This window comes from Tachyglossus aculeatus, chromosome X4, assembly GCF_015852505.1.
Source record: "Tachyglossus aculeatus isolate mTacAcu1 chromosome X4, mTacAcu1.pri, whole genome shotgun sequence".
Taxonomy (NCBI): domain Eukaryota; kingdom Metazoa; phylum Chordata; class Mammalia; order Monotremata; family Tachyglossidae; genus Tachyglossus; species Tachyglossus aculeatus.
The window spans coordinates 17,662,122-17,689,176 of NC_052098.1; the positions used below are offsets into that span (position 1 = coordinate 17,662,122).

At 46.1% G+C, this 27,055-nt stretch overlaps 1 protein-coding gene across 1 annotated transcript in view; it reads right to left on the reverse strand.

Annotated features, from left to right (window-relative positions):
- The window catches only part of GLIS3 (GLIS family zinc finger 3), a 478,530-nt gene that overhangs the window by 305,689 nt on the left and 145,786 nt on the right, over nucleotides 1-27,055 (reverse strand). The window contains exons 5-6 of the mRNA XM_038769989.1: nucleotides 20,868-21,075; nucleotides 231-1,341 (exon numbers count right to left, since the gene is read on the reverse strand). Coding sequence (XP_038625917.1) covers nucleotides 231-1,341; nucleotides 20,868-21,075 — 1,319 coding nt within the window. The remainder of the gene's footprint in view (nucleotides 1-230; nucleotides 1,342-20,867; nucleotides 21,076-27,055) is intronic.

Genomic DNA, 27,055 nt, shown 5'->3' on the forward strand with positions numbered 1-27,055 from the left:
AAAATGAAACTAGTAACTCCGGAACAGTTAAAACCAACAGGTGAGTCTTTTCCCTTTTTTTCTCCATTCTACCGTCAACTTCAACTCATGCAAATTGTCTAAACCTTTCAACTGTGCCTAGAGCCGCCATTGATGCAGATCGTATCGCATCTAAACTAGGTTTTCTGAAACACTTGGGCCGCAGTTCTTGGGATTCTGAGGATTCAGAGTCCCAGACGCATAGGACTTACCGTGCACTTGTTTGGCTTCTCTCCCGAGTGAACCCTCATGTGAATCAACAGTTTGTAACGGGCATTGAATGGCTTGTATCTTCGAGGGCAGCCGGCCCAGAAACATGTGAAATCGTCCCCCTTCCTCTGGTCTATGTGCACTTTTTCTATGTGCCGAACGAGCTCCTCTTGCTGATCGTACACGGCGCTGCAGTCTATCCAGCGGCAGCAGTGCTTTCCATTGAAATCATCGATTTCTCCATCTTCATCATGAAACAGTCCCTGGGTAGAAGGTGGCAAGGAAAGAGGAAGGGAATGATGGATGAGCTCAGGCTGGTGAAGATGCTGGTGGGCATGGTAAGGGGGCGGAGGGCCTTGAGGTGGGGGAGGCGGAGGCAGGTCAATGGCGCTGCCAGGAAAATCATCCAAGCGCTCGCTTTTGAGCAAGCCAACGGGCTGACTGTCCATAAGGGGGATCCCCTGTTGCACGACCATGTTGTTCATGAGAGCTGACTGCAGGCTGCTCTGCTCCAGCTGCTGCATGCGCTGGTACTCCACGGTTCCATTCTCGCTGTAAGCTGGAAGGGCGAGACTGCCACTGGTCACAAGAAGACTTCGTTGGGTGCTCGGAATGGAACACGACTGGGGAATGCAGCTGCCCCGCACCCCTAGGAAATGCCCGTAGACTTCAGGCTGTGGAGAGATGTTGGCTGGAGATGCCCGTGAGCCATTGATATAGGCCACCAAGGAAGTGGGGGAGGTGCGGATGATCGTATTGAAGTCAATCCCAATGCCATCAGACAAAGGGGACAGAGAGAGGGCTCTCTTCTTGGAGCGGGTCGAGTGAGATCTGGTGGATGAGTGGCGCGGACTGGGATAAGGAGAAGGGTTGTTTTCCACACCAAACAGGTAGGATGGTAGTGAATTTGAAACACTATTGTTGGACATGGATGTCCCGGAGGGTAGGCTAAACAGGTCCCCTAGCTCACTGCCATTTTGAGAGCCTTGGTTGGAAGGAAGGGAAGGAAGAGTCCGATGGCCGTGAGACCACTCTTGTTTCACGCTCAAGGCTGACTGACTTTCTGACAGACTCAACGTTGTGGATGCCAAAGATTCACGCGACATGAGGGACCTAGGCAATGGCAGGGAGATAAAAGACAAAAAGAGTTTTGTAAAGGACATTGACTGTTGTTCAAGAATACAAAGAGTAATAAATGACACCTAGATTTTCTAATTTATAACGAATTAAACAGACTCCCTAGAAAGAATCCTAAACGTTTTCTTTTCTCCCAAGTTAACATTGACTTTGAAGGACCGTGGAGATGAACAATCACTGGAGCAATAAAACAAAGGTACCTTTTGTTGCCAACTGGGAAAATTGATCTTTTTCTGCTTTATAAAGTCCCCCAGAAAAGTTACCATTCTGTACTGGGCACAAAATTAGAGAACTGAGAACAACCCATTAATCTCTGAGACACCACACATGTGAGTGGACTCCTTCATCATGAATTTAGAGAAAACCAATCCTAAAGTTGGGAAGGCAATCAGGTAGAGGTGCACTGATAACCCTGCTTCTGATTCAGGTATCGGTTTCCCTGGCACCTCAGGGACTCAAAGGCAAAACCTGGAGCAACTCACTAACTGATGGATTAACTGAGGTATAGTGTTTTAATCTTGGATGCAATCAACCCAGGGAGAATTTAGTTCTACCTTCTGAGGTGTAAAATACAAACAAACCCATGGAGGTTAGTGGGGTGGGGAGAAGTTGTCACAAAACTCCCCCAAATTTTGCGCAAATCCAAATACTTCCTCGTACCACAGATTTGCTTTTTTTATGATATTTGTTAAGAGCTTACTATGTGCCAGGCACCCTACTAAATGCTGGGGTAGATACAAGATAATTGAGTTGGACGCAGTCCCTACCCCACATAGGATTCACAGTCTTAATCCCCATTTTGCAGATGAGGGAACTGAGGCAGAGAGAAGTGAAGTGACTTGCCCAGTTCACACAGCAGACAAGTGGTGAAGCCAGGATTAGAACCCAGGCCTGAGCTCTTTCCACTAGGCAATGCTGCTCCTCTGCAACTTTTCCAAGTTTTTCTCTCTTGCTGGACTGGGATGCTAATAGCTATTGTACCCTCAAGATGAGTAACTCTCCATCTAAAAATGATGATACACCTCTAAAAACGGTCTACTTCTGGAGCAGTTTCCCTTAGGTTCTTCCTCCCCAGATATAGCTCTGGCTCGCATCATCATTTGCAGTACAGGTTCAGCCATTTCAAAATCGCATCTTTCTGACTATAGGCTTCTTGCCTTTAAGGCCTACCAAAATAATTAAGTGAAAGTGTCTGCCTATTAGATGAAAAAGTTGTCATAACAAAAGAATGCACCTGACTCATTTTACTTCTCTCTTCATACCATGCGTGTCTGAAAAAACGGGGCTGTATTTATCTGTGTTTATATTAGCTTTTTACTGAAACCTTCAGCCAGAAGTTTAATCATAATAAAAGGTTGCTTCAATTTTACTGTCTTTTCCAATGTAAAGTTTTAATGGTTCCAAATATACAATAATAACCAAATGTAAAAAAAAAAACAACCCACAAAAAAAGCCACACAATGCGAAAAAGTTCACCTCATGCACAGTTCTTTCTTTTAGCCTCTTCCAAGCCCCTTATACAAAATAGGCTAAAAGGACACAACTTTTGGCAGCAATAAGACATTAGAGCATGTCTGAAGGGGAACATTCTAGCTCCCAGGTTCTGGGTACTTGGCAGTCAAGCAGTAATCCATGTGATCTTCCCAATGAATGAAGTAATGTTTACCATGGACATAGATGATTAAAGTGCAAGTTGGTATCCTTGACACAGTGGAGTTTGCTTTTACACACCCCCATATTTGTGGAAGTCAACTTGGTACAACTGAAAGAGGTTTTGAAGACCTAGGGCAACAGTAAGTGAAATAGTATTCAATGTCCTGTTCTATGGCTTTCCAGCTACAAACTGAACAATCTCCTGTTTTTATTCTTGCCACACTGCATTCTGTCCATAGGCCGGAATGCCAAGTCTAGCTCACTTATGGGGCAGTTCAGTGTAATCGGCCTCTCAGACTCTTCCGTGGTCAGAAAATGGAAGAGTGTCTCTGGTTCAGTAAATGCTTTTATCATAATCTTGAATAGAAATTATATGGTAGGGGAGGCAGAGATAATAAAATTGATTTCCCTGCTCACTGAATTTAGAATGCCTTTAGAAAGTACAGTATCGTGTTTTCATTGATGCGACTACCCTTTTCTAAGGAGGCCAAAACTGCCTAGCCATTAAGTAATCTCTTTTTTAATTCAAGATTTAACTCAAGGAGATGAGCAACATGTCTCATCACAGGCTAAAAAGAATCTCCATTTAACAGGAGGATGATATTTGTATTAAAGAGTTAAATTTGAACTCCTCATATAGATAGATCTCAGAACATGGAGGATATGGTAATCCTGGTGTGTTTCAAATTTTAGAGACATGTGCAATAATAGAAAAATATTTTATTCATCATTACAGGCTATTGCTCATGACAACCTAAAATTATTACATTATTTGGGTTACGAGTGTTTTGTAGTAGGTTCTATTGTCCATTAACGACATTGTCAAAGTGTTTATTTTCTCTTCCTTAAATTCTACCAGACCAATGGCTTGGTCTGCCCCTGAATATGTCCTACAGACTTGGGTTCCATAACCTCTCCTTTGGCTTTGCCTTATTTTTCTAATAGATATACATTTATCCTGAATACAAAACCTACATTCTTTCTGCTGCAGCAAGAAACCCTATTATTCTCTGCTCTCTCTTTCCTAATGAGAATAATTATTCCCTATTTAGAGCCCCGCATGATTCTATTCTAACTCCCCTCCTATTTTACATGTGAGTCCTCTTGCTATCGGAAGACTGTGTTGATGATGCTCTATAGCTCATTGTCATTTAACCCTAATTGTGTTATTTCTAGAAGTGGACCAATTTAAAGGAACATATGAAAGAAAAAAAGAACAAAATTGAGGTGATTCAAATTGGAAGATTGGTAGATGAGAATATTCAGACAGAGATGGGGGGTGGCAGACTTGGGGGCCGTTGGGGACTGATGGGGAAACAATTGAGTGATAACCAGCTCAGGTGAATGGGGCAAACACTGGAAAGCAAGAAATTCAAGGGCCATTCAAATGCCACTCGGGAAAATGTCAAACTTCAGGTTGGTAACCGTGCTCAACTCAGTCCATACTTTCCTCCCAAAGCTCAGGAACTCGTGGCCCTGTGCCTAGTGGAAAGAGCATGGGCCTGGGAATCAGACCTGGGTTCTAACCCCAGTTCTGCCACTTGCCAGCTGTGTGACCTTGGACAAGGTCACCACTTATCTGGATCTCCGTTTCCCCACCCGTAAAATGGGAATCCATAAACTCCTTAAAGGCAGGGATCCTCTATACCTATTCTTTTGTACTGCACCCTCCCAAACTCTTAGTCCCTCTAGATTGTAAGTTCCTATAAGCGAGGGACATGTCTACCAACTCTGTTATATTGCACTTTCCCAAGTGCTTAGTGTGGTGCTCTGCACATAGTAAGCATTCGATAAATAACGACTGATTGATTGATGCAGTGCACTACTCGCAGAAAGCCCTCAGTAAATACCACTGATATCTTGATTGATTGATTCTCCCATCCCCTTAGACTGTAAGTCCCCTGTAGGACAGGAACTACGTCTGACCTGATTTTCTTATATCTGCTCCAGAGCTTAATGAGTGCTTAGCATATAGCAAGTGTTTAATCATACCACAATTATTACTAGGCACATGTTTCCCTCTGCTTCAGGAAGCCCAGTTCAATCCTAGACCGTAGTGCACATTAGGGCCAAAGGAGGCTTTTTTTCCTACCTTCCCTGTCCCTAGCTAGCTAAAGATTGTGAGGCCCAGGGTGCCCCTAGACCAGACTGCAGCCTTCATGAGACTACAACTCTCTGGTGTCCTCCAGATGAAATTTCTGACCCGTTCCAAATCAGACCAGAGCTTCCAGTGCTAAGGAAAAGTCTGGGGTACCACCACAGAATTTAGACTGATGATAAAGTTCTTCTTGGCCTCTCTTTTAAATTTGGTAAATTATATATTTATGTTCCCCCATCTAGACTGAAAGCTCACTGGGAGCAGGGAATGTGTCTACCAACTCTGTGGCATTGTACGCTCCTAAGCACTTAGTACAGGGCTCCACACACAGTAAATACCATTGATTGAGTGATTCATTTTTTCTCACTGGTGTAGAGAGGGATGCTGGTTCACCCCTTAAGGATAATGTGTTGGGATATCACCCTACGCCTTTTGGTATGGGGCAAAAATCAGTTGGCTTGGCCAAAGCGGTCAACAAGGTGAGGAGGAGTGCGGCCTACTGGAAAGAACACAGGCCTGGGAATCTAGAACTGGGTTCTAATCCCAGTTCTGCCAGTTGCTTGATGTATGACCTTGGGCAAGTCACTTCATTTCTCTGTACCTCAGTTTCCTCATCTGCAAAATAAGGATTCAATGTCTGTTCTCCCTCTTACTAAGACAGTGAGCCCCATGTGGGACAGGAACTGTGTCCTTCCTGATTAATTATATTAATTATATAAATATAATTACATTTACCCTGGCACTTAGGACAGTGCTTGGTGCACAGTAAGTGTTTAGCAAATATTATAATAGTAAGTTTGAAATTACCTACAATCTTGGGTCTCCCAGTTTGGGCTAGGAGCACACTGCATTTTCACTGAAATAGATTTACTTACCATAAACTTGATTCTCTGGCCACATCAGATCGTCACTATGGCATCCCTCTCAGATCTTGGAGAGATCAGAGAGAGATGGCATAATGATAATAAAAATAATAATAATAATAATGGTACTTGTTAAGCACTTACCATGTGCCAAGCACTGTTCTAAGCTCTGGAGTAGATACAAAGTAATCAGGTTCTCCCACTTGGGGCTCACAGTCTTAATCCCCATTTTACAGATGAGGTAACTGAGGCACAGAGGAGTGACTTGTCCAAGGTCACACAGCTGACAAGTGGCGGAGGTGGGATTAGAACCCATGACCTCTGACTCCTAAGCCCATGCTCTTTCCACTAAGCCACACTGCCTCTACCACCTTGACTTTGCATAGAGTTTTCCTCTTTGACCCCATTTTTCCTAATCTGTTTTCAGTTGCTTATTGAATCTTGTCCTCATATCATCCCTGCGAGGTGTAGGGAGAGACAGATATTATGACCCCCATTTTTCAGGTGAGAAAACCAAGGCCCAGGAAGAATAAGTGACTTGCCCAAGGTCACACAGATGGTCAGTGACAGAGATGGGAGTGGTACCCAGGCCTAAGTCACAGACTCTTGCCACTAGACCACGCTGCTTCTGGTGAACCAATTTGGAGAGCCCAGAGATTGTTCTCTCTCTTCTCAGATGTAAACTTCCACCCATAGGCAGAATTCTGCTCACATTCTCCTACCTTTCTGCCCCTAGACTGAATACACTGGGTTAAAATGGAAGCAACTGAAAACATTCAACTCAGAGAGCAACAGCAGTTCCCCTGGGCTCACCTTAAAGTACTAATAACCAGCTCTCACATCTGATCTTCCTGAAATGGGTAAAGTCATTACCTACTGCTGCAGAAATCTGCTTTGGATAGTTTTATTTTTGTATGGGAAAGGCCGTTTTACACCTACCTAGGATTCTGAAGTTCATTTTGTGCCCAGAGTTCACTAAGGAACTAAGGTCGTCTCTTAACCCCAGTGTTTTCTCCAAACTCTTCCTTAGAGACATTATTATCTCTCAAACACTCTTATTCCTTGGGAGGTTTGATTGGTATTTTTTAATTTGCTGTGCAACCTTAGAAATCTAAATTAGGACCAGTCGATGCTTGAGCAGAGTAGGTAATTTGTCTTGTTTGTTCATTCAAAAGGTGAAGTATTGCCTTTATCTAAGTATGTGCCGTGCACGGCTAAGTAATGTGGTGCTTGCTCCATGAACATCCAAGGGTACAAATGACCCCACAGAATTGGTGGTATCACTATGCTGGTGATAGTTTGGTAGCTAAGGACAGACTCCCATTTATTTCTTTACTGATTACTAGCAGAAATAGTTGGTCTTTGGCTGGGTCATGTATTTCTTCACCTTCCCTTCACTTCTGGCCTGCCCCTCTTTCCCTCCTCTGTCTCACAACCCTCCCCCTCCCCCGGCCCACCCCCCACACACTGAAGCAAGCATACAATACCACACATGTTCAATCAGCCAGACAGACACACATACCCACACGCTCACTCAGCCGGGCACACCCACACATATGCTCACACAGCCAGGTACACATACATACACTCACACTACCCACATGCAAACCCACACTCAGCCAGAAACAGACACACACACACACACACACACACACACACACAAAGCAACAACCTTAGAATGAAGAGAAGTAGAGCAGTTTGGACGCAGAAGAAACCTAGAGGCACAGAGTCCACTCAGCCCGCCATCGCCAAGGAGAAACCCTGTCCGGCGGGAACGGGTGAGCCATGACGCCCCACGCTCCTAGTTCATTGGACCTACGGCGTCCGTTGAGGTGGACCCAGACTGCCCAGGCTGCCACGGCCAGGGAGAAGCCCTGTCCTGTGGGAATATGAGAGGAAGTATTTGAAAGAGCACCAATGCGGCCCCTGTTTCCTCATCCAATGGAACCAAAGGATCCAGTAAGCAACACCCCTCTCCACAGCTGACCATCACCAAGGAGAAGCCCGGCCCTGTGAGAGCCACACAGCCAGAGTCCTCAATCAGAGTCATAGGGTGCAAAGAGCATCACTGCCCTCCCTCGCCCATCATCTCTAGTGGGGAGCTCTGTCTGACAAAAGCCAGTCCGGCAGAAGCCAACAGGGCAGCAGGTACCCAGTTATGGGCTTCTTAACAAACAGAGCCATGGATTCTGACTAAAAGGGCAGCCTTGATCGCTGGGGAGAACCCCCGTCAGAGCTGAAGCAAAAGTCAATGAGCTCCACAGTCCTTCTCCATCAGTGATACGGGGTCCAAGGATCAGTGCCATCTCCCCCTCTTGCCATCACCACAGAGAAGTCTGGACATACGGAAGCAGGAAAGACAGGTGCTCATGTGACCCCCAATGCAGTCCCAGGCATCTCTTCCACTGCAACTGCCATGTCAGACAACATTTCCCACTAAACCATAGCCAGGTAGAAACTCTGCCTGTGAAAGCAGCATGGCTTAGTGGAAAGAGCACGGGCTTGGGAGTCCTTGCCCGTGTCAGCTGTGTGACTTTGGGCAAGTCACTTAACTTCTCTGTGCCTCAGTTACCTCACCTGGAAAATGGGGATTGAGACTGTGAGCCCCAAGTGGGACAACTTAAATACCTTGTATCTACACCAGCGCTTAGAACAGTGCTTGGCACATAGTAAGCACTTAACCAATACCATTATTATTGTTATTAAATGGGATGGGCATAGATAGAAGTGGCGAACACATGGGCTGGGCTCATCCGCTGCCAGAGTTCCGGGGAGCAGCACGGCCCTATTCCTCCTGCCATCGTTAGAGAGGAGTCTTGTTCAGGGAGAACAGAAGAGGAAGAAACTAATGTGGGAAGTCAGGTGCCCTTTACTCCTCCTACATGGAGCATCTGGCTCTGCTAGGCACCACTGCTGCCCCCTTGCCCATCATTGCCAGGAAAAGTTCCATGCTAAATGGACAGCAACTGAAACAGCAACTTAGACACCAAACCTAGATCCACTATCACAGACATGGGATTGGCAGGCAAGGCCAATCTAGACTGTCTACCACTGCCCTGGTCGATGGGAGTGGGACAGGCAACAGTTGAATCGGCAGTCAACAGGAGTGGGCTTCTCCTCTATCAGAGCCATTCTCCCCTGCCTACCTCCCTGGGACAAAGGCTGAACATTTGGAAAGTGAAGTGGCAGCCCTGTGGACCGAGGCCTCTTCCCCATCAGAGCCATGGGGTCATACAAGTATGGACACTTTTAAGGAAGCATCGTGGCCTAGTGGAAAGAGTATGGATCTGGGAGCCAGAAGACCTGAGTTCTAATCCAGGCTCTGCCAGTGACCTGCTGTGTGACCTTGGACAACTCACTTAACTTCTCTACAACTCAGTTCCCTCAGCTGAAAAATGGGGATTCAATACTTGTTCTCCTTCCTACTTAGACTGTGAGTCCCAAGTGGGGCCTGATTATCTTGTATCTAGCCCAGTGCTTAGGACATAGTAAGCCCTTAACAAAGACTGCAATTATGATTATTTTTATTCATTCGATCGTATTTATTGAGTGCTTACTGTGTGCTGAGTTTTTACTCCCTCCCTTGCGATTGCTGGGGAGAAGACTTGAACTGCAGGAATGGGAAAAGTAGCAGTTGAATTAGCTTCAATTGGCTTCAAGCTTTGTGGCTGCAAGCTCCTCTTCCAATGGAGCAGGCCCAACCAGCCCAGTACATTTCCAAGAAGAAGCCCTGTCCAATGGAAGCTGGACCAGCTGATGCTTAATAAATCAGTCATATTTACTGAGCGCTTACTGTATGCAGAGCACTGTACTAAGCACTTGCAAGAGCAACTCTATGGTCCTGGGCCCCTCCTCCAATAGAGATGGCAGGTTCAACAGCCAGCACCACCCTCCCTCCCTCCCTCCCTCCCCCACATTCTCTGAGGCTCTGCCCTGCAGGAGCTGGACCAGAAGATGCTTAAGCAGAAGTTAACACCAGTGAAAAGCTCTGTCAGGTGGGAGCGGACTAGGTAGAAGCTGAAGGGTCAGTTCCATGGCACCGGGATCCTCATCCATGGAAGCCACTGGGATGAACCAGCAGTGTTGCATGTTCCCACCTGCCATCGCTGGAAAAGCCATGTGGTTCCATGGCACCAGGATCCTCATCCATGGAAGCCATTGGGATGAACCATCAGTGTTGCATGTTCCCACCTGCCATCACTGGAAAAGCCACGTGCCACACAGGAGCGGGTTAAAGAGATGCTGGAACAGTCACATGGCTCTGGGTTCTGACCATCAGAGACATAGGCTCCAGTCAGTGATCTTTGCCCAAGTCCCCAGGCCATCATTTTCGGGGCAGGGCCTTGCCCTGAGACCCAGACAGGTATGAACTAGGGGGCAGCTCCACAGCCCCAGGCTTCTCTCCCACTGAAGCCATGGGAATGATGAGTAGAGGCAAGTTGAGACAACAAGAAGCCCACCCTCCCCCACCTGCCACTGATGGAAAAAGTGGCAGTTAGGCAGTTCCTGACTCCAGTTCTACTCTCCTCCAGAGTCATGAGGCCTGACAAAAGAGGAAGCAGGTTCTCCTAGCCCACCTGCTCTGGCCAGGGAGAACCTTTCTGGAGAAGATTGGGCGGTTCCCAGACTCCACCCCTCTCTAAGCCGTGGGGTCCAATAAGCTGTGCCACCCTCCCCTGCCCGCCATTGCCAGGAAAAATCTCTGTGGGGTGGGAGTGGGACACGTGGACCCGAGCCTTCCTCCACCAGAGCCTTGGGGACAAACAGGACAAACCCTTCCCCTCCTGCCATTGCTGGGCAGAAGCCTTGTACTGTGGGAGTTGGGAAGACAGCAACTGAATTAGCAATCTCGTGGGCCCAAGTTCCAACAGAACTGCAGCAGCAATGAGCAAGCCAAACCGACCCTGCCAACCAACTCTGGGAAGAAACCCTGGGAAGTGCTGCCCGCTCCCCCTGCCATGGCCAAAGAAAAACCATGTCTCTGGGGAGCAGGCACAGGAAATTCTGAAGTGGCAGCTACGCATCCCTGTGTCTCCACCATAAGGGCTGTGGGATTCCAATGAGCAGCACTGCCTTCCCAAGTCCCCACTGCATAAGAGAAGCCCGGCCCCACAAGAGCTGGACAGGCAGAAATTGAACAGCCAGGCTCGCAGGTCCAGAATCCTCAACTTTTAGAGCCATGAAGTCCAGTGAGTGGCGTTACCCTCCCTTGCCCGCCATCACCTGGATAAATTCTATCAAAGGAGCTGAACAGGAAGAAGCCTAAGTGGTGACTCTGTGGCTCCGGGCTCCTCCTCCAATGGAGAAGACAGGTCCAAAAGGCCGTGCCACCATCGTCAGGGAGAAGGTCTGCCCAGAGGGAGTGGGACCAGTAAAAGATCAAGGGGAGGGCTTCATGGCCCCGGCTCCTTTCCCAGTGGAGCCACACCAGTGGAAAACAGACCCACCCCACCCCGGGGAGAAGCCGTGTCCTACAGAAGCAGGACTCGCCTGAACTGAAGTGGAGGTCATGCGCCCCTGGGTTCTCTAACATCAAAGCCTCGGGATTTGACAAGCTTTTACCACCAGTATCCTCATTCGACCATCATCAGGTAAGGGCGCTGTCTGGCAGGAGCAGGGCAGGCAGAAACTGAAGCCCCAGGCTGCAACAAGCAGCCCTACCCTCCACCATCACTGGGAAAGAGCTCTGTCTAGTGATTCAGAGAGAAGCTGAAGCGGTATCCACTTGGGCTCCAGTTCTATCACTGCTCTAGGGTCCAATGTACACTTCTACCCTTCCCTGCCCTCCATGGCCAGATAAAACGTCTGTTGGAGGGACAGGCAGAAGCTCGAGTGACAGTCACTAGGAAATGGGTATCAGAAAGAAGTTCTGTCTAATGTGAGTGGGGCATTTGGAAATGAAAGGAGCAGCCACGGGGCCCTGGGGTCCCCATACAATAGAAGTACAGGGGCAACAGACAGCGCTGTCCTCCATCGCTGGTTAGACACTCCGTCCAATGGGAACGGGATGCTTGGAAGCTGAAGCAGCCACCACATGGCCTGGGCTCCTCCTCCACCAGAAAGGTGGGGTCAGACAAGCAGGGCTATATTACTCCTCCTGCCCTTGCTGGAGGAGAGCCCTGTCTATGGGAGAGGGAAAAGAGGAAACTGCAATGGCAGTCCCCAAGCTCCTCTCCCAATGGCCTATTGGAGTCTTAAAAGCAGCAATGCCTTCCTATGCCCACCGTCTCCAGGAAAATGCGGGAAAAGGCAGAAACTTAAGTGGCATCTAGGCCGGCACACACTTCTCAGAGTCACTACGTCCAAGCGGCAGCCACACAGACCCAAGTTTTAGCAACATCTGGGTCATGGTGTCCATGGAGAGATTCATCCTCTCCTGCCCATCATAGTGGGATTGAAGCTCTGTGTAGTGGAAGCAGGACACTTAAAAACCAAAACGTCAACCATCTGACCTTGGGCTCCTCTGCCGATGGAAATATGAGGACAAATAGGGCCACTCTACTTCTCCGGTTATTTCCAGGAGACAAGTTGCCAGAAGAAGCCAAATGGCAGCTACACAGTCCCACACGTATCCTTCAAAGGAGCCACTGTGGCAATGAGCAGTGCTGCCCACTCCCTCTGCCAGGGCCGAAGAAAAACCATGTCTCTGGGGAGCAGGCATAGGAAATTCTGAAGGAGCAGTTACACATCCCACCATAAGGGCTGTGGAATTCCAATGAGCAGCACTGCCTTCCCCAGGTCCCCGCTGCATAAGAGAAGCTCGGCCCCGTAAAAGCCGGACAGGCAGAAATTGAAGAGGCAGTCTTGTAGGCCCGGAATCCTCAACTTTTAGAGCCAAGAGGTCCAGTGAGTGGCATTACCCTCCCTTGCCTGCCATCACCTGGAAAAATTTTGTCGAAGGGCAGATGCTGGGACAGGCAGAAAATGAAAAGGTAACCATGTAACCCTGGGTACCTCTTCCATCAGAACCAGGTTGTCCAATGAACAGTGCTCCTCCTCCCTTGTCTGCCATGTAGGAGCTCTGTCTGGAGAGAGTGGGACTGGCAGAAGCTGAAATGACAGCCATATGGCACCGGGCTCCTCAATCAATCGTCAAGGCCACGGTCTCAGGGGTAATGCCACCCTTCCATACCTGCCATCATTGAGGAGAAGCCAAAGCTTCTTGGGCCCTGGGGGCTGGAAAGGGAGAAGGTGAAATGACCCTGAAGCTCCTCTAATATAGTCACAGGATCCAATAAGCAGGCCACACTCCTTCGCCTACCATTATCAGGAAAAGCTTTATCTGATGGGAGAGCAACAGGCTAAAGTAGCACATATTTTTTTCATGGTATTTGTCAAGTGCTTACTATGTGCCAGGCATTGTACTGGCATTGGGGTAGATACGAGCTAATCGGGTCGGACACAGTCTACGTCCCACATGGGGCTCATAGTCTTAATCCCCATTTTACAGATGGGGTAACTGAGGCCCAGAGAAGGGAAGTGACTTGCCAAAGGTCACACCGCAGACAAGTCAGGATTAGAACCCAGGTCCTTCTGACTCCATGCAATCAAACAACTAGACCACGCTTTTTCTTTAAAAAAAAAAAAAAGCTAAAGTGACAGGTGACAGATATGAGGTTCCTTCTCCAAAAGAGTTGTGGCACTATGCAAGCAGGACCACCCTGTTCTTCTGGTGACTACTGGAAAGACTCCTTGTTCAGTGCTCCCATAAGACAAAGAAGCACCTGAACTGGCCACTGTGTGGTCTTGTGCTCTCCTCCTTGGGAGCCTTGGAGGCCTACAGGCACCGACGCCTGCCTTCACTAGAGAGAAACCCTGTCCCTTAGAAACAGGACAGGCCAAAGCTCAGGAGACATTGATGCAATCCCAGGTGCCTCACCTATCAGAGCATCGGTGACAGAAGAGAAAGGCTGCCCTTCCCCTCCTGCCATTGCTGGAGGAGAAGCCTTAACCAGTGGAAACAGGGCATGCATACCCAGGGGCAGCTTGTTCATCAGAGCAGTGGGGTCCAACACGCAGCACTGCCCTCCTACACTCACTGGGAGAGAAGCAGCAGCAGCAACAAGGCTACAAAACCACAATCTCTTTATCCATCAGAAATGCAGGGTCCCCACTTCCCACCTTAGGGCAGGACCCATGTCTCGTGGGAACCCAAGAGGCAAAAGCTGAAATGGGATCCTCATAGTCCCAAGCCCCTCCATCAGAGCCCTGAAATGAGCAACATCACTGTTGCCCACCCATCATCTCAAAGGAGATGACATGTCCTGGGAGATAGACAGAAGATGGAGGCAATCGTGTGGCTCCAGACTCCTCATCCATTAGAGCCACTGGGTCCACCAAGCGGCACTGCCATCCCCAGCTCACTGTCCTGTGGGAGCTTCACTGGAATGTGTTGAAAGACCAGCTTCCTGCCCACGGGCTCCTTGTTCAACAGAGCTATGGCATGTGATGAGTAGCGCTGTCCAGTTCCTGCTACCATCAGGGAGAAGCCCTGTCCTTAGAGAGCCGGACATCTGGAAGAAGAAAGGGCAGTCATTCAGCCCTGTTCACCTCATTCATAAGAACTGTGAGGTATGATGATTAATCAATCAATCAGTGGTATTTACTGAGCACTGACTGTGCAGAGCACTGCATTAAGTGCTTGGAGTACAATAAAAAAGAGTTGCTAGACATGTAACCTGCCCACAGCAAGCTTACAATCTAGATGATGAAAATAGGACTTCCGTCTGGTTGGAGCATGACAGGCTGAAACTGAATGGGCAACCGCAGCATTAGGCTCCTCAATCACAGCCACCAGGTTGGACAAGAATGGTCACTCTCCACCTCTTGCCATTTCCAAGAAAATGTCTTTTATGCCAGGAGTGGGAGAGGCAGCAGATGAATTGGATGTGAGGACCCAATGGCCGTACTACCACCACCCCTGGTTAGAATCCGGTATCTCAGAAATGAGACAGATGGAAGCTTAAGAGAGTCATGAAGCCCCAAGCTACTCATTAGGACCCATGGGCTCCATCAGCACCACGTTACCCTTCCTCACATTGTCAAGGAGAAGGTCTCTCGACGGAGTCAGGAGAGTCAAACATTCCAGCAGAACCCTAAAGTCCAATGAGTAGCATCGCTCTTCTCCGATGAGTATCGTTGAGGAGAAGCCCTGTTCTGTAGTTGCAGGAAAGGTAGAGGCTAAAGGGACAGCTGTATGTCCTTGAGCAGTTTGTTCATTGGAGCCGCAGGATCCGACAAGCAGTACTGCTCTCCACCCAGAAGTCCTGCCCTGCTAGAGCACGACAGGCAGAACAGAAGCAACAGCCATGAGGCCCGAGGCTCTTTACCCATCAGAAGTGCAGGGTTTGAAATTTCAAGTCATCTTTCCCCAGCCACCATCGCAAGACTCAAGAGGCATCACCGAATCAGTGTCCAAGCAGCCCTAGGATCCTCTTCCGGAAGAGCTGCTGGATCTAATGGTCAACGCTGCCAACCCCGACCTATGATGACTGGGGAGGTGCCCTACTCATTGGAACTGGTGGAAGCTCAAGAGGCGACTGGGTGATCCTAAGCCCCTTATTCATCAGTGCCACAGGATCCAATGAGCAGTGCTAGCTTCCTCAGCTCATCGTTGTTGGGGAGAAGCCCTCTCCTGTGGGGTCAGGCCAGACAGATGCTGAAGAGGCTTCGGCATGATCATGGGCTCCTCATTCAGCAGAACCGCAGTCTCCAGAGAGCAACATCACCTTTCCGGTCCTCCATCGTAGCGCAGGTCCTCAGTCTGACGAAGCCACGTGTGGCTCGTGGCTCCTCCTCCTCCTCGAGCATAGTTGTGTGGTACAACAAGTAGTGCCATTCTCCTACTCCTTCAAACTCATGGGTCAAACCCTTTCCCAGAGGAGCAGAACACAGAGGAGTTGGAGCTGGCAGAGCAGTTGACAGACTTATCAGGAACCAGCCTGCTGGAGTGCCGAGGCACCTTAAACTTCCTCTAATAGTAGTGTCCCATAGTTTTGAATGTGGTTGTTGTCCGTGTTTGTTCAAGTATTGATTCTGCTGTATTTATGTCATTTCTTTCCTGATGTGCCTGCCTCCACCCCCACGCCCATCAATTATTTTTAGGTCGGTTAGCCTCCCGTGGGCCAGAGATCTCTAAACTATCTCTGTACATCTTCCCAGGAGTTAATAGAAGCAGCGTTGCTCAGTGGCAAGGGCCCGGGCTCGGGACTCAGATGTCATGGGTTCTAATCCCTGGCTCTGCCGCTTGTCAGCTGTGTGATTTGGGGCAAGTCACTTCACTTCTCTATGCCTCAGTTCCCTCATCTGGAAAATGGCGATTAAGACTGTGAGCCCCACGTGGGACCACCTTATTGCCTTGTATCTACCCCTAGTGCTTAGAACAGTGCTTGGCACATAGTAAGCACTTGACAAATGCCATTATTATTATTATTATTATTAATATAGGGCTCTGCACAAAACACGTACCAAGGGCAATAAGAAATAAAGGTACCAGGTGAGCATGAGAATCACATCTTTCACTTCCCTTGTATGCAAGCTGAATGCATTTCTACCTGAAGCCTCCACCTCCCTACTCTACTTGCCCTGCCCTCCTTTCTGTGGCTCTTTTAAACCTCCACCCCATGGCTCCCCTGAACCCCCTTCCCCAGCTGAGCCAGTCCTGCACCTGGGGCAACCTAGAAGTTGCCCTTGTGTCTTTTTTAAAAATCTTGACCTGCTACAGTTGTCCCTGTCCTTCCCTATAGCTTCCCTTCTCTACCGCTCAGCACTTCCCCCTCACCACCACCACCAAATCACAGGGCAACAGGGATAGAATGATGGTAGGGCAGGAGACGGACAGTGGTGGCAGCCTCCTCCCAGGACTCCTCTATTGTCTGATCTACAGGGGAAGTTAGAGAAAATAGATTTAAAAGTTGCTCTGGGTGGGCCGAACAATAGAATTAGGGAATACTCTTCTGACAAGACGCATCTGGTTCCCACGTGAAGTGGTATTGAAAGAGCTTTGAATGTGTGTGGGACATGGGTCAAGGTATAAATACTAGAGAGTGAGTTTTTGTGAAGAACCAACAGTAGAAGTGGGTGTACGAGAGGAAGTGAAAGATGCTAATCTAGTAAAGAATCCTGGCACCATTATCAAAGCTGGCTAGATGGAAACAATGGAGTGAATCCAGTAGGAGCTGGTGTGGAAAATTAGCCAGCCAGTGACAGACTGCAGCAACTGCAATTTCAATTACTTTTTCCTGCCACTGCTGCCTGGCTGATTTCCCACACCGGGATCTCTTGTCAAGATCTCAGCCCTGCCAGTAGCTATGGAACGGTTGCCAGCATCTGCAGGCCGTTTGACACTTACCTTTCCTGGAGCCAGAGCTTCTCAGCCCCCTCCACACCAAAGAAATATAATACTAATAGTAATAATATTAATAAATGATCATTTGTTAAGCACTTACTCTGGGTCAAGCACTGTTGTACGCACTGGGGTAGATACAAGGGGATCAGGTTGAACACAGTCCCTGTCCCACATGGGGCTCACAGTCAATCCCCATTTTACAGATGAGGTAACTCCAGCAGAGACAAGTTAAGCCACTTGCTCAGTGTCACACAGCAGACAAGTGACGGAGCAGGGAGTGGAACCCAGGTCCTCTGAGTCCCAGGCCCGAGCTCTTTCCAATGGGCCATGCTGCTTCTCTGTGAATATGTCTATCCCTAACAGTATGTGCATTTGTATAAGTACACCTATGTGTGCATGTATATAGTGTATGCATGTGAGTGTTATCTGTGCACATGTCACTGTGCTCTGTGTGGAGAAGCCCTCCTCAGTTATGTGGTGAGTTGGTGGGAAAGAGCAGTCCATTGTCCATTGACCTCCACTCTACTTGGGGACTGAGTCAATCCCACTCCTGTAGATATCAGTGCTTGGGCAGGAATTTCAGCTGTGGCCGTGCGGTCCGGTTTCCTAGGGCCAGGTAACTCTCCTGTGAGTCCAGGGACGTTAGATTCTGTGGGGCAGCTGTATCCAAGCCAATTTTCTAATTTAAAAGAAAATAATCACAATTCTGGCATCAAGGCTTTGAACACTGTACCAAACTTGCCCTTTAATTTACTTAAATCCACTGTGGCTCTATTTTAGTCTTAAAACAGGTTGAGTGTAATTTAAAACCAAAATAGCATGCTTCTTACCTTATAAAGGTTGTTAATAGTCTCCAAACTATAGATCACACATTTTATACATTCTTTTTCGTGTATTTAACTAAGTATTGATTTATTTGAAGGGGGCTGTGGGGGGTGAAGATACACATCTTAACCTGAGACCTTGAGCTACAGTCCCTAAAGACTCTGTTCATTTCACCCAGCCATGGTGACTCAAAGTATAAACCTTTGGCCCAGACTTGGTTTCAGTGCAGGAGGTTTTGTGAAAATTGCAAAAGTCAATCAATCACTCCACTTAGGAGCCATCTTCCAGTCAATCACAGGTCTCTGAAGCTGCAGCCCAGACAAAGGACAGATTTTCATATATGAATATTGATTTATATGTATCTATGATTCGCCATCCAATGTCTAAGGTAACTTTACTCCTTTATCTTAGTCTCTTAGTTCTTTCTTCTTGCATTCCTAATTTTGAGCATCTGGAGGACACAGTGGTTTTGAGGTTGGTCTTCTCCACTGCCTCTGAAACCACAAAGTTGAGTAGGAGAGGGTGTAGGTGGAAAGTCTACATGGCAGCCATTCCAGGGCAAAAGCCTGTATGCTCCCATGTTGACATGAGACAGGTTTGCTGATCTTCTTCCCAGTTAGGCGGATGGATTGAAGCCACCAACTTGGTAGACGGATGATTTCTGCTGCTTAGACCGAGTGGTTATACCAAATTGGATTAGTTGAATTGCCACAATCAAACCCAGGCCTTGAATTAATTCATTCTTGCTCTTAGGTCTTCTTCTTCAATAGCCGCTGGAGTCTCTGCTGCCCAGTACGCTGACACCAGCAGTGGGCAGCTGCCATTTGGTTTCATTGTTTATGTTTTAAACCTGTCTCTTGAAAGGAAAAAAACAACAACAAACACACCAAGTTCTGGTCTTTGACACCAACCTGAAGAAAGATATTTCTATCAGTGAGGTGGCAACAGCACTAAATTAGCTAGGAAGTTGATTACATCTTCAAAATGATTCAACCGCTCCATTTTTTCTCCCAACTAACCTTCCTTACCACCAAGTTTTATTTTCAACCACCTTACTGAACATAACCAGTTCATAATCTTCATTAGCTGTGACATCCATACGGAATTACATTTACTTTAAACAAGAGTACATAGTTTGACAGTATCTGCTTGTGTAGAGTGAAAGGTTATTTATTATCAGGATAAAATACTTATTGCCATCATATTTGAAGACAGCCCAGTGCTTCTCCCATAGGCAGCAGAAGTTACAGATTTCCTCGGGGCAGCCACATCTCAAGCAGATGAACACATTTTTTGTATGCTAATCAGCCCTTAGTAGATAGATCATGAATGTAACTTTCCACTACCTCTCCTAGTTTTACCCAGAAACCAAATTACCTTCAAATTGCCCTAGCTAGCACGTACACTATAAGCACTGAAAACAAAAACATGCATTTAAAACACAAAAATTAAGTGTTTCCATCTTTTCCCGACTTATTTTTTTTATTTCATTTGCAAAAGAATCCTGCATTAGTTTAGGATATTAGTACTGCAAAAGAAGACACAAAATCCAGAAATCTGGCATGACAAATGAAAAGACCATTCAATGATTCTTGCATATTCTGCCTTTCAAAACAAAAAAAAAAATCAGTTCAAGAAGTGAAATGTGCCAGAAAGAAACAGGATAAGATCCATTCATGGGGTCTGCAGCTCATTCCCATTTGTTATCATTATAGTTATGTATGGCTTGGCCAGGCTATGCCTTTAGTCATGCAGCTCCATTAATTACAATGGCTTTGCCTTAAAGGCATAGACCAGGACAGGCCAGGGACAGGGATCTGACTGAAAGGCTCCAGTGACACATATCCCGATCAGCACGGTTCATTTTGTATGCAACCCGCGGCAGTATGAGGAGTCCCTGAAGACACAATCATCAATGGAACAATGACAGGCAGCCTCTCATCGCAAAATGTCACAGGGGAAAAACCCTGTCCCAGTTTGTCCCCTGTGCCACCCAATGGCAGTTTTTCTTTTTCACTTCCCCAACCTGGAGCAGAGCTCCCAGATCCCCACTCAAGCAATGAAACACCGAGTGGAGTAGGGCTGTTTGGGCTGTTGCTTTTCCAGCCTTTGAAAGCCAAAAACACCAAGTTTGGATCACTGAAATAAATGTTGAATATTGTGTACTGCTATTTGAATAACGTTTGGTATCTACAAAACTACAGTCTGCACCATAAGACCGCGTGACTGAGGGGCACGTTTCGCATCCCTTCATCATCCATTCTGTGCAGAGGAGGGTTACATGGAGACACGAAGCAGAGTCAGGAGGAGGAGGCTGGATATACAGAGGCACAACTGATATACCTGAGGAAAGTGATGCGGTCGGCGCATCTCTAATTGCTACGATTTGACAACACTTCTGCTTTGAACCCCAATGTGGGTTCAAAAACCCATGGCATTTTAGGTTGGGGATGTGCCTGTGTCACAGATAGGGTTTTAGTCACTGATGCCCCGGAACTCCTTGTTTCCACCCCCATCCCCGTTCCAAACGACTAGGTAGTGTTTGACAGTCTCAAAAACAAAATATCCTTCCATCACTTTAAGGATAACATAGGTGGGAAAACGATGAATTTTTCATGGTCACCCTCATGTGGCTTCAGTGATGGAGGAGGGGGGAAATACTCATGCATACATAATTTTTGTAATACCGAAGAGAGAAAGAAAAGTAACTCAAGACCTGGTATCTGAAGGAAGCATATTCAGGCTGGTTGCATTCATGGTCCTCTGTAAGCTAGGACTGATCTGGTTGCATGCCGTTGAGACCTGGCTGGTAGGAGGTGAAATGGGTCCCAGTCGTTGAACCATCATGGGACTGCTGGTGACTACAAGATTGTTGCAGCTGCCTTTTCCAATGGACTTGCACTGAGGACCATAGCCAAGACCCCCTAAAAATAAATACAACCGATTAGCTTTCAAGATTTGGAGGCACTTAAATATAAAATTAACATCCCCACAAGATTATGTCAAGCCCCAGCGGATTGTTAGCTTTACAGTGGAGTCTTTCGAAAGACAGATCACAGTGGGAAGTGGGTTCAAACTCATTCCGGATCTCATTTTTGGCTTGTGGCGCAAATATACTCCTCCTCAGAGGTCATGCTTCAGCAGAGATTCCTTTCATAATCACCAAGCACACAGAGCATTCTTACATTTCAACATGGGAGTACCCAGGGCCAAGAGAAAATCTATTTTATAAGTTACTTTGCTAATTGCTATGGAGGTAAATGGTGGATGGTGCAAAGCCAGATTCTTCTTAAAGGATCTAATAATTTTCATATCGCCAAGCAGACACAACTTTTGCTATCATTAAATCTAGTCATTTGCTGCATTGCGATTCTGCTTTAGAAAGATTAGAAGGTTAATATAACCAACCATTTTCATGAAGTGGTCATAGTTTAACTTTCCATCTGTGTTCTCTATCTTGTGATAGAATCATAATTCTATCACAAGATAGATAACCCTATAACAGTCAATCATATTTATTTAGCGCTTACTGTGTGCAGAACAGTGTAATAATGATAACAATAATAATGATGGTATTTGTTAAGTGCTTACTATGTGCCAAGTACTGTTCTAAGCACTGGGAGAGATACAAGGTAATCAGGTTGTCTCACATATGGCTCACAGTCTTAATCCCCATTTTCCAGATGAGGCAACTGAGGCACAGAGAAGTTAAGTGACTTGCCCAAGGTCACACAGCAGACAAGTGATGGAAGTGGGATTAGAACCCACAACCTCTGACTCCCAAGCCCGTGCTTTTTCCATTAAGCCATGTAACAGAGTTGGTAGACATGTTCTCTGTGCACAATGAGTTTACAGTCCAGAGGGGGAGACGGACATTAAAATAAATAAATAAATTATGAATAAAGGGTGCAAGGCCGAGTGCAAGGATGACACCGAGGGAGTGGGAGAAGAGGGAATGGAGCCTTGTTTAGGGAAGGCCTCGAGGAGGAGAAGTGCTAAAACCACAAAGCGGAAAGGATTCTTCCACAGATTCTCAGGGGAGTAGCCAAATAAGATGTACAGATTTCATTTCACTCCATAACCCTTCACTGTAGCAAACATTTAGAAGACAAGAAACCCTTTGCTTCCAGGGAAAATTGACAGGTAGAAACAATCTCCTCTCCTCCTGTCACCCTGTGAGTGGCAGAGTTCCCAACAGCAAAGCCCTAGAAATAATATACCGCCTCTCTCTTTCCTACTCTTTCCTCGGTAAATATATTTATATTAACGTCTGTCCCCCCTCTAGACTGTAAGCTCATTGTGGGCAGGGAATGTGTCTGTTTGTTATATTGTACTCTCCCAAGCCCTTAGTACAGTGCTCTGCACACAGTAAGCGCTCAATAAATACAATTGATTGAATGAATGAATACTCCAATGGTACACGTGTTCTGTGACCACCATAAGGAAGGGCTAGAGAAATTTTAAGAGCTGAATTACCTTCTACTGAAGCAGTTCCACTTATTAAACTGTGCCCATGCCAGAGATTCAGCCTGGAGTAATGCTGACCCAAGGCCTGCAGGACTCAGTCCAAGGAGGAGACAGTTCAAGGAGCAGAACTACTGCAGCAGATGGTTCCCCTCTAAAGCACCCTAAAACTGGGGCTGTGAAATGCAATTTGCTAGCACTGGTCCCAGGAAAAAGACATGTAAAAGCAGTTGTGCTTCTGTTGCAAGTTCCATTAATAGAGGATGATCATTCTAAGCCTTCTTTCTGCACGGCTATACTTTATCGAGCATTGTTGTGACCATCATGGGAAAATCTAAGTATGTTCTAGACCTGTTACAAATGATTACACCCAGCTTTGGCATATCAGCTGACGCAGTGAGGCCTAGTGGAAAGAGCACAGGGTGGAAGTCAGAGGACCTGAGTTCTAATCCCGGCTCCGCCACTCGCCTGCTGTGTGATCTTGGACAAGTCACATAACCGTTCTGGGCCTCAGTTCCTTCCTCCCACTTAAGACTGTGAGCCCTATGTGGGACAAGGACTGTGTCCCACCCGATTATCCTGTATTAACCCCATCACTTAGTACAGTGCATTGTCACATTAAGCACTTAACAAGTACCATCAACATTCATCATCAGTAGGAAAAATCTCATCAAATTCTATTTTTTAATGATTGAGATGCCTGGGATAAAAGCAGGTTTGGCATCCCACATAATGTTTTCAATCCTGTCTCAGAACAAGCACAACTGAATTTTAAACTTCAATAAACTTCACAAATGGACTCAGCTGTCTTCTTTCATATAAAAGTTTCATCCAAGCATACACAATCCTCTGAGAAGTGGAACCTCAAATGTAATTTTTTTTTCCCACTCATGTCACAAAGTTATAAAAGCCTGACTTTATTTTCCTCAAGATCCTAGGATACCACGTGTCATTAGATAACCAATTTTGGGTAGCGTCAATATGCCTAGCCCCATCACCTGTCTCAGAGAGAAGTTAAACTAGTTACACCCCCAGTCCACTTCAGGTGCTGCTTATACCGATTATTTATCTCCCTATTTATCTCCCAATTTTATCTATTTAGTCCTGATGTTGGTCCAGTTTTAGTACTGCCTTTGCAAATAGTGGTATGCATGATGAGGTCATGCCATCAGCGGTAAAGGTTTCCGATGTAAGCTCGTTATGGACAGAGATGGTGTCAGCTAATTCTGTTGTATTGTACTCTCCCAAGTGTTTAGTAGAGTGCTCGACACATAGTAAGTGCTCAAAAAATACCACTGATTTATCGATTGATCAAAGAAACACCCAGGCAGTTCTTTGAGGTGGACAGGCCTAGCAGAAATACTGGTTAACAGCAGCAGGTGTCAAGGCAAGAACCTGCTGAGTTAAGATCCTAGAATCAATCAATGGTATTTCATTCATTCAATTGTATTTATTGAGCGCTTACTGTGTGCAGAGCACTGTACTAAGTGCTTGGGAAGTACAAGTTGGCAACATATAGAGACGGTCCCTACTCAACAACGGGCTCACAGTCTAGAAACTCTGGGAGAGTTCATTGCAAAAGAGTTGGTAGACATGATCCCTGCCCACAAGGAGCTTACCACATATCTGCTCTCTTCACCTGCTCAAACTCTTCATTTCTCCATAGGCCAACATTTAAGTATACCTCACTCTTGAATTTCAGCCAGTCAGTCTGTGGATTGTATTGAGTGCTTACTGTGTGCAGAACATTGTACTACGCATTTGGGAGAGTACAATGTAACAAACATATTCCCTGCCTATAACAAGCTTACAGTCTAGAGTGGGAGACAGATATTAATGCAAATAAATTTCCACAAAGGGCTCACAGTCTTAATTCCCATTTTACAGATGAGGTAACTGAGGCAGAGAGAAGTTAAGTGACTTGCTCAGGGTCACGCAACAGAGAAATGGAGGAGCTGGGATCAGGTCCTCTGTTTCCCAGGATCAGCCTCTTTCCTTTAGGCCACACTGCTTCTCCCCATTTTTCCTGTGTGTCTTTCCATTCCCTTGATTTGGCTCCACAATTAATAGTAGAAGTAGTAGTAGTAATATTTAGAAAATGAGTATTATGAGCAAAGCACTGTACAAGGAATACATGTGTGAGAATTAGCTATGGCCCCTGGCTCTCAAGGGGAACACAACCTAAGCATAAGAGAGGGAAAGAATCTACCCCAGTGCTTAGAACAGTGTTTGACGCATCATAAGTGTTTAATAAATATGGGTTTTTTTTTAAAAGAAGGAAATTCAAATTATCCAGACACGCACTGTTAAGGCTTTATTTTCACCCCTCTTCTCTAATGTCATTTCTACTTTAGTAATGGGAGGGAAAGACATCTACTTTTCATGCAGTACACTGCCTTAGATAGTTAATATTGTTATTTCCCTGTTAATTTCCAATGTCCTTTCTGCTTTAAGTGTGATGAAGCCACTTGTTCTATTCCAGGTGTCAATGCAAATAGAATAGAATATTTTCAATTGGCCAGCTCAGAATTTTTTTGGCTTGTATTCTCCAAAAACAAATTGTACAGCTTGCTGACTACCAGATGTGCCATCTAGTCATGTGCTGGCTCTCTTTTTTGAATACTGCTTATTTTTAGATACTGCACTTTAAAAAAAAAATGTGTTTTCTGCTCACACAAGATTTCAAATAGCATTTGAAATATCACATGCGTTTTAGCCAAGGACACTGTAGCCTGGTGGATAAAATGTATACCTCTTAGTTCAAGTACCCTGGTAGCTAACTTTAATGGGACGACATTTTGTTAATATCTAAACTAATCTCTTGAGTTCAGAGATCATTATGTTGCAGTTATCACGGAGCTGAATTTCTTTCTTCTAGAAAAGCTTAGCATTCACTTATTTTCCTAAAAATACATAGAACACACTGAAGTAGAGAATGGATGGATGGACAGTCAATCTGAATAATTCTGATACACAATCAAGGGGATAAATCAGGCAAAAAAAGATTTCATCACTTTTCAGGGCAGTTAAGAAAAATGTAGGCATTTTTTATTTGACAGAACCAGCAACATGTGAAGACCTGCAAATTCTGAAACATATTTGGGGTTTCAAATAAAAAATGTCCATTCAAAAATTGCTGGAGAAATGAGGGAAAGTAAAGTTTTGCAACTTTAATAGTGGAGGTGGGGGAAGGGCAATTCAAGCAGAAGAGAACTAAAAGAACTAAACAAAGTGCAAAGGACTGAAAGGATCAAGAAGGAAGATGACTCCCTCCAATATATCCAAGAAAATATATTTCTTTCATGTTGAGGGAAAATAAAGTGAGTGATGCTCGAGATTCCAAAATATGTGGCAAATATTCCGCAAAACTGAGTAATATTTTACAAGAGTGTTAACGTGTTACGGCTTCAACTACCACCTCTATGCTGATGACATCCAAACGTACATCTCCAGCCCTGATCTCTCTCCATCTCTGCAGTCTCGCATTTCCTCCTGACTTCAAGACATCTCTACTTGGGTGTCCTCCTGTCACCTCAAACTTGATATGGCTAAAACTGAATTCTTATCTTCCCTCCCATACCTCATCCTCCACTACGCTTCCTAAATCACAAGCCCATAACCTCGGCACAGTCCACATTGCACACGGGGGCTCACAGTCTTAATTCTCATTTTGCAGATGAGGTGACTGAGGCACAGAGAAGTGAAGTGACTTTTCCAAAGTCACATACCCGACAAGGGGCGGAGGCACGATTCGAACCCAGGTCCTCTGACTCCCAAGCCTGTTCTCTTGGTAGTAGGCCCTGCTGCTTCCCATACCACATATTTGAGTCAGAGGAGCTATGTAAGCAAGCCTGTCCTCCTTATTCTCTTCATATGTCTATGTGACAACGAATTAGCATTTTACAAGAATTAAACAGGCATGGTTTAAAGAGGATACACACACACACACACACACACACACACACACACACACACATTCACACAGAAGAATGTGTATGCATGAATATGATGCTGGGCCTTAAGAGAGGGTAATGGAGGCATTCCGTTGGAGTAGTGGTAATGGCATATATTTCACATTTACTGTACGCAGAGCACTGTATTAAGTGAAAGTAAAGAACACATACATGAAAATTAGCCATGGTCTCTGATCCTCAGGGGGCTCACAATCAAAGAATATAAAAGGAAAGAGGTGATGGTGACAGGTATATAAGGAGAGGGGAAACAAAACACTAAGATAATGTGAAGATATGGACAAATACATAAAATGAAAATAAAATTCAATAGGGTAATGTGGTTAGAGGAGCTGAATTTTAGGCTCCTTGTGGCTGAGAGGCCAGTGTCCATACGAATTGCTCTTCAAGTCACCGGACTCCAAAGCCTCTGCTATACAAAAAGGAGAGGCAGCAATCACTCCTACTGCTCTACAGGTCATTACTCTTC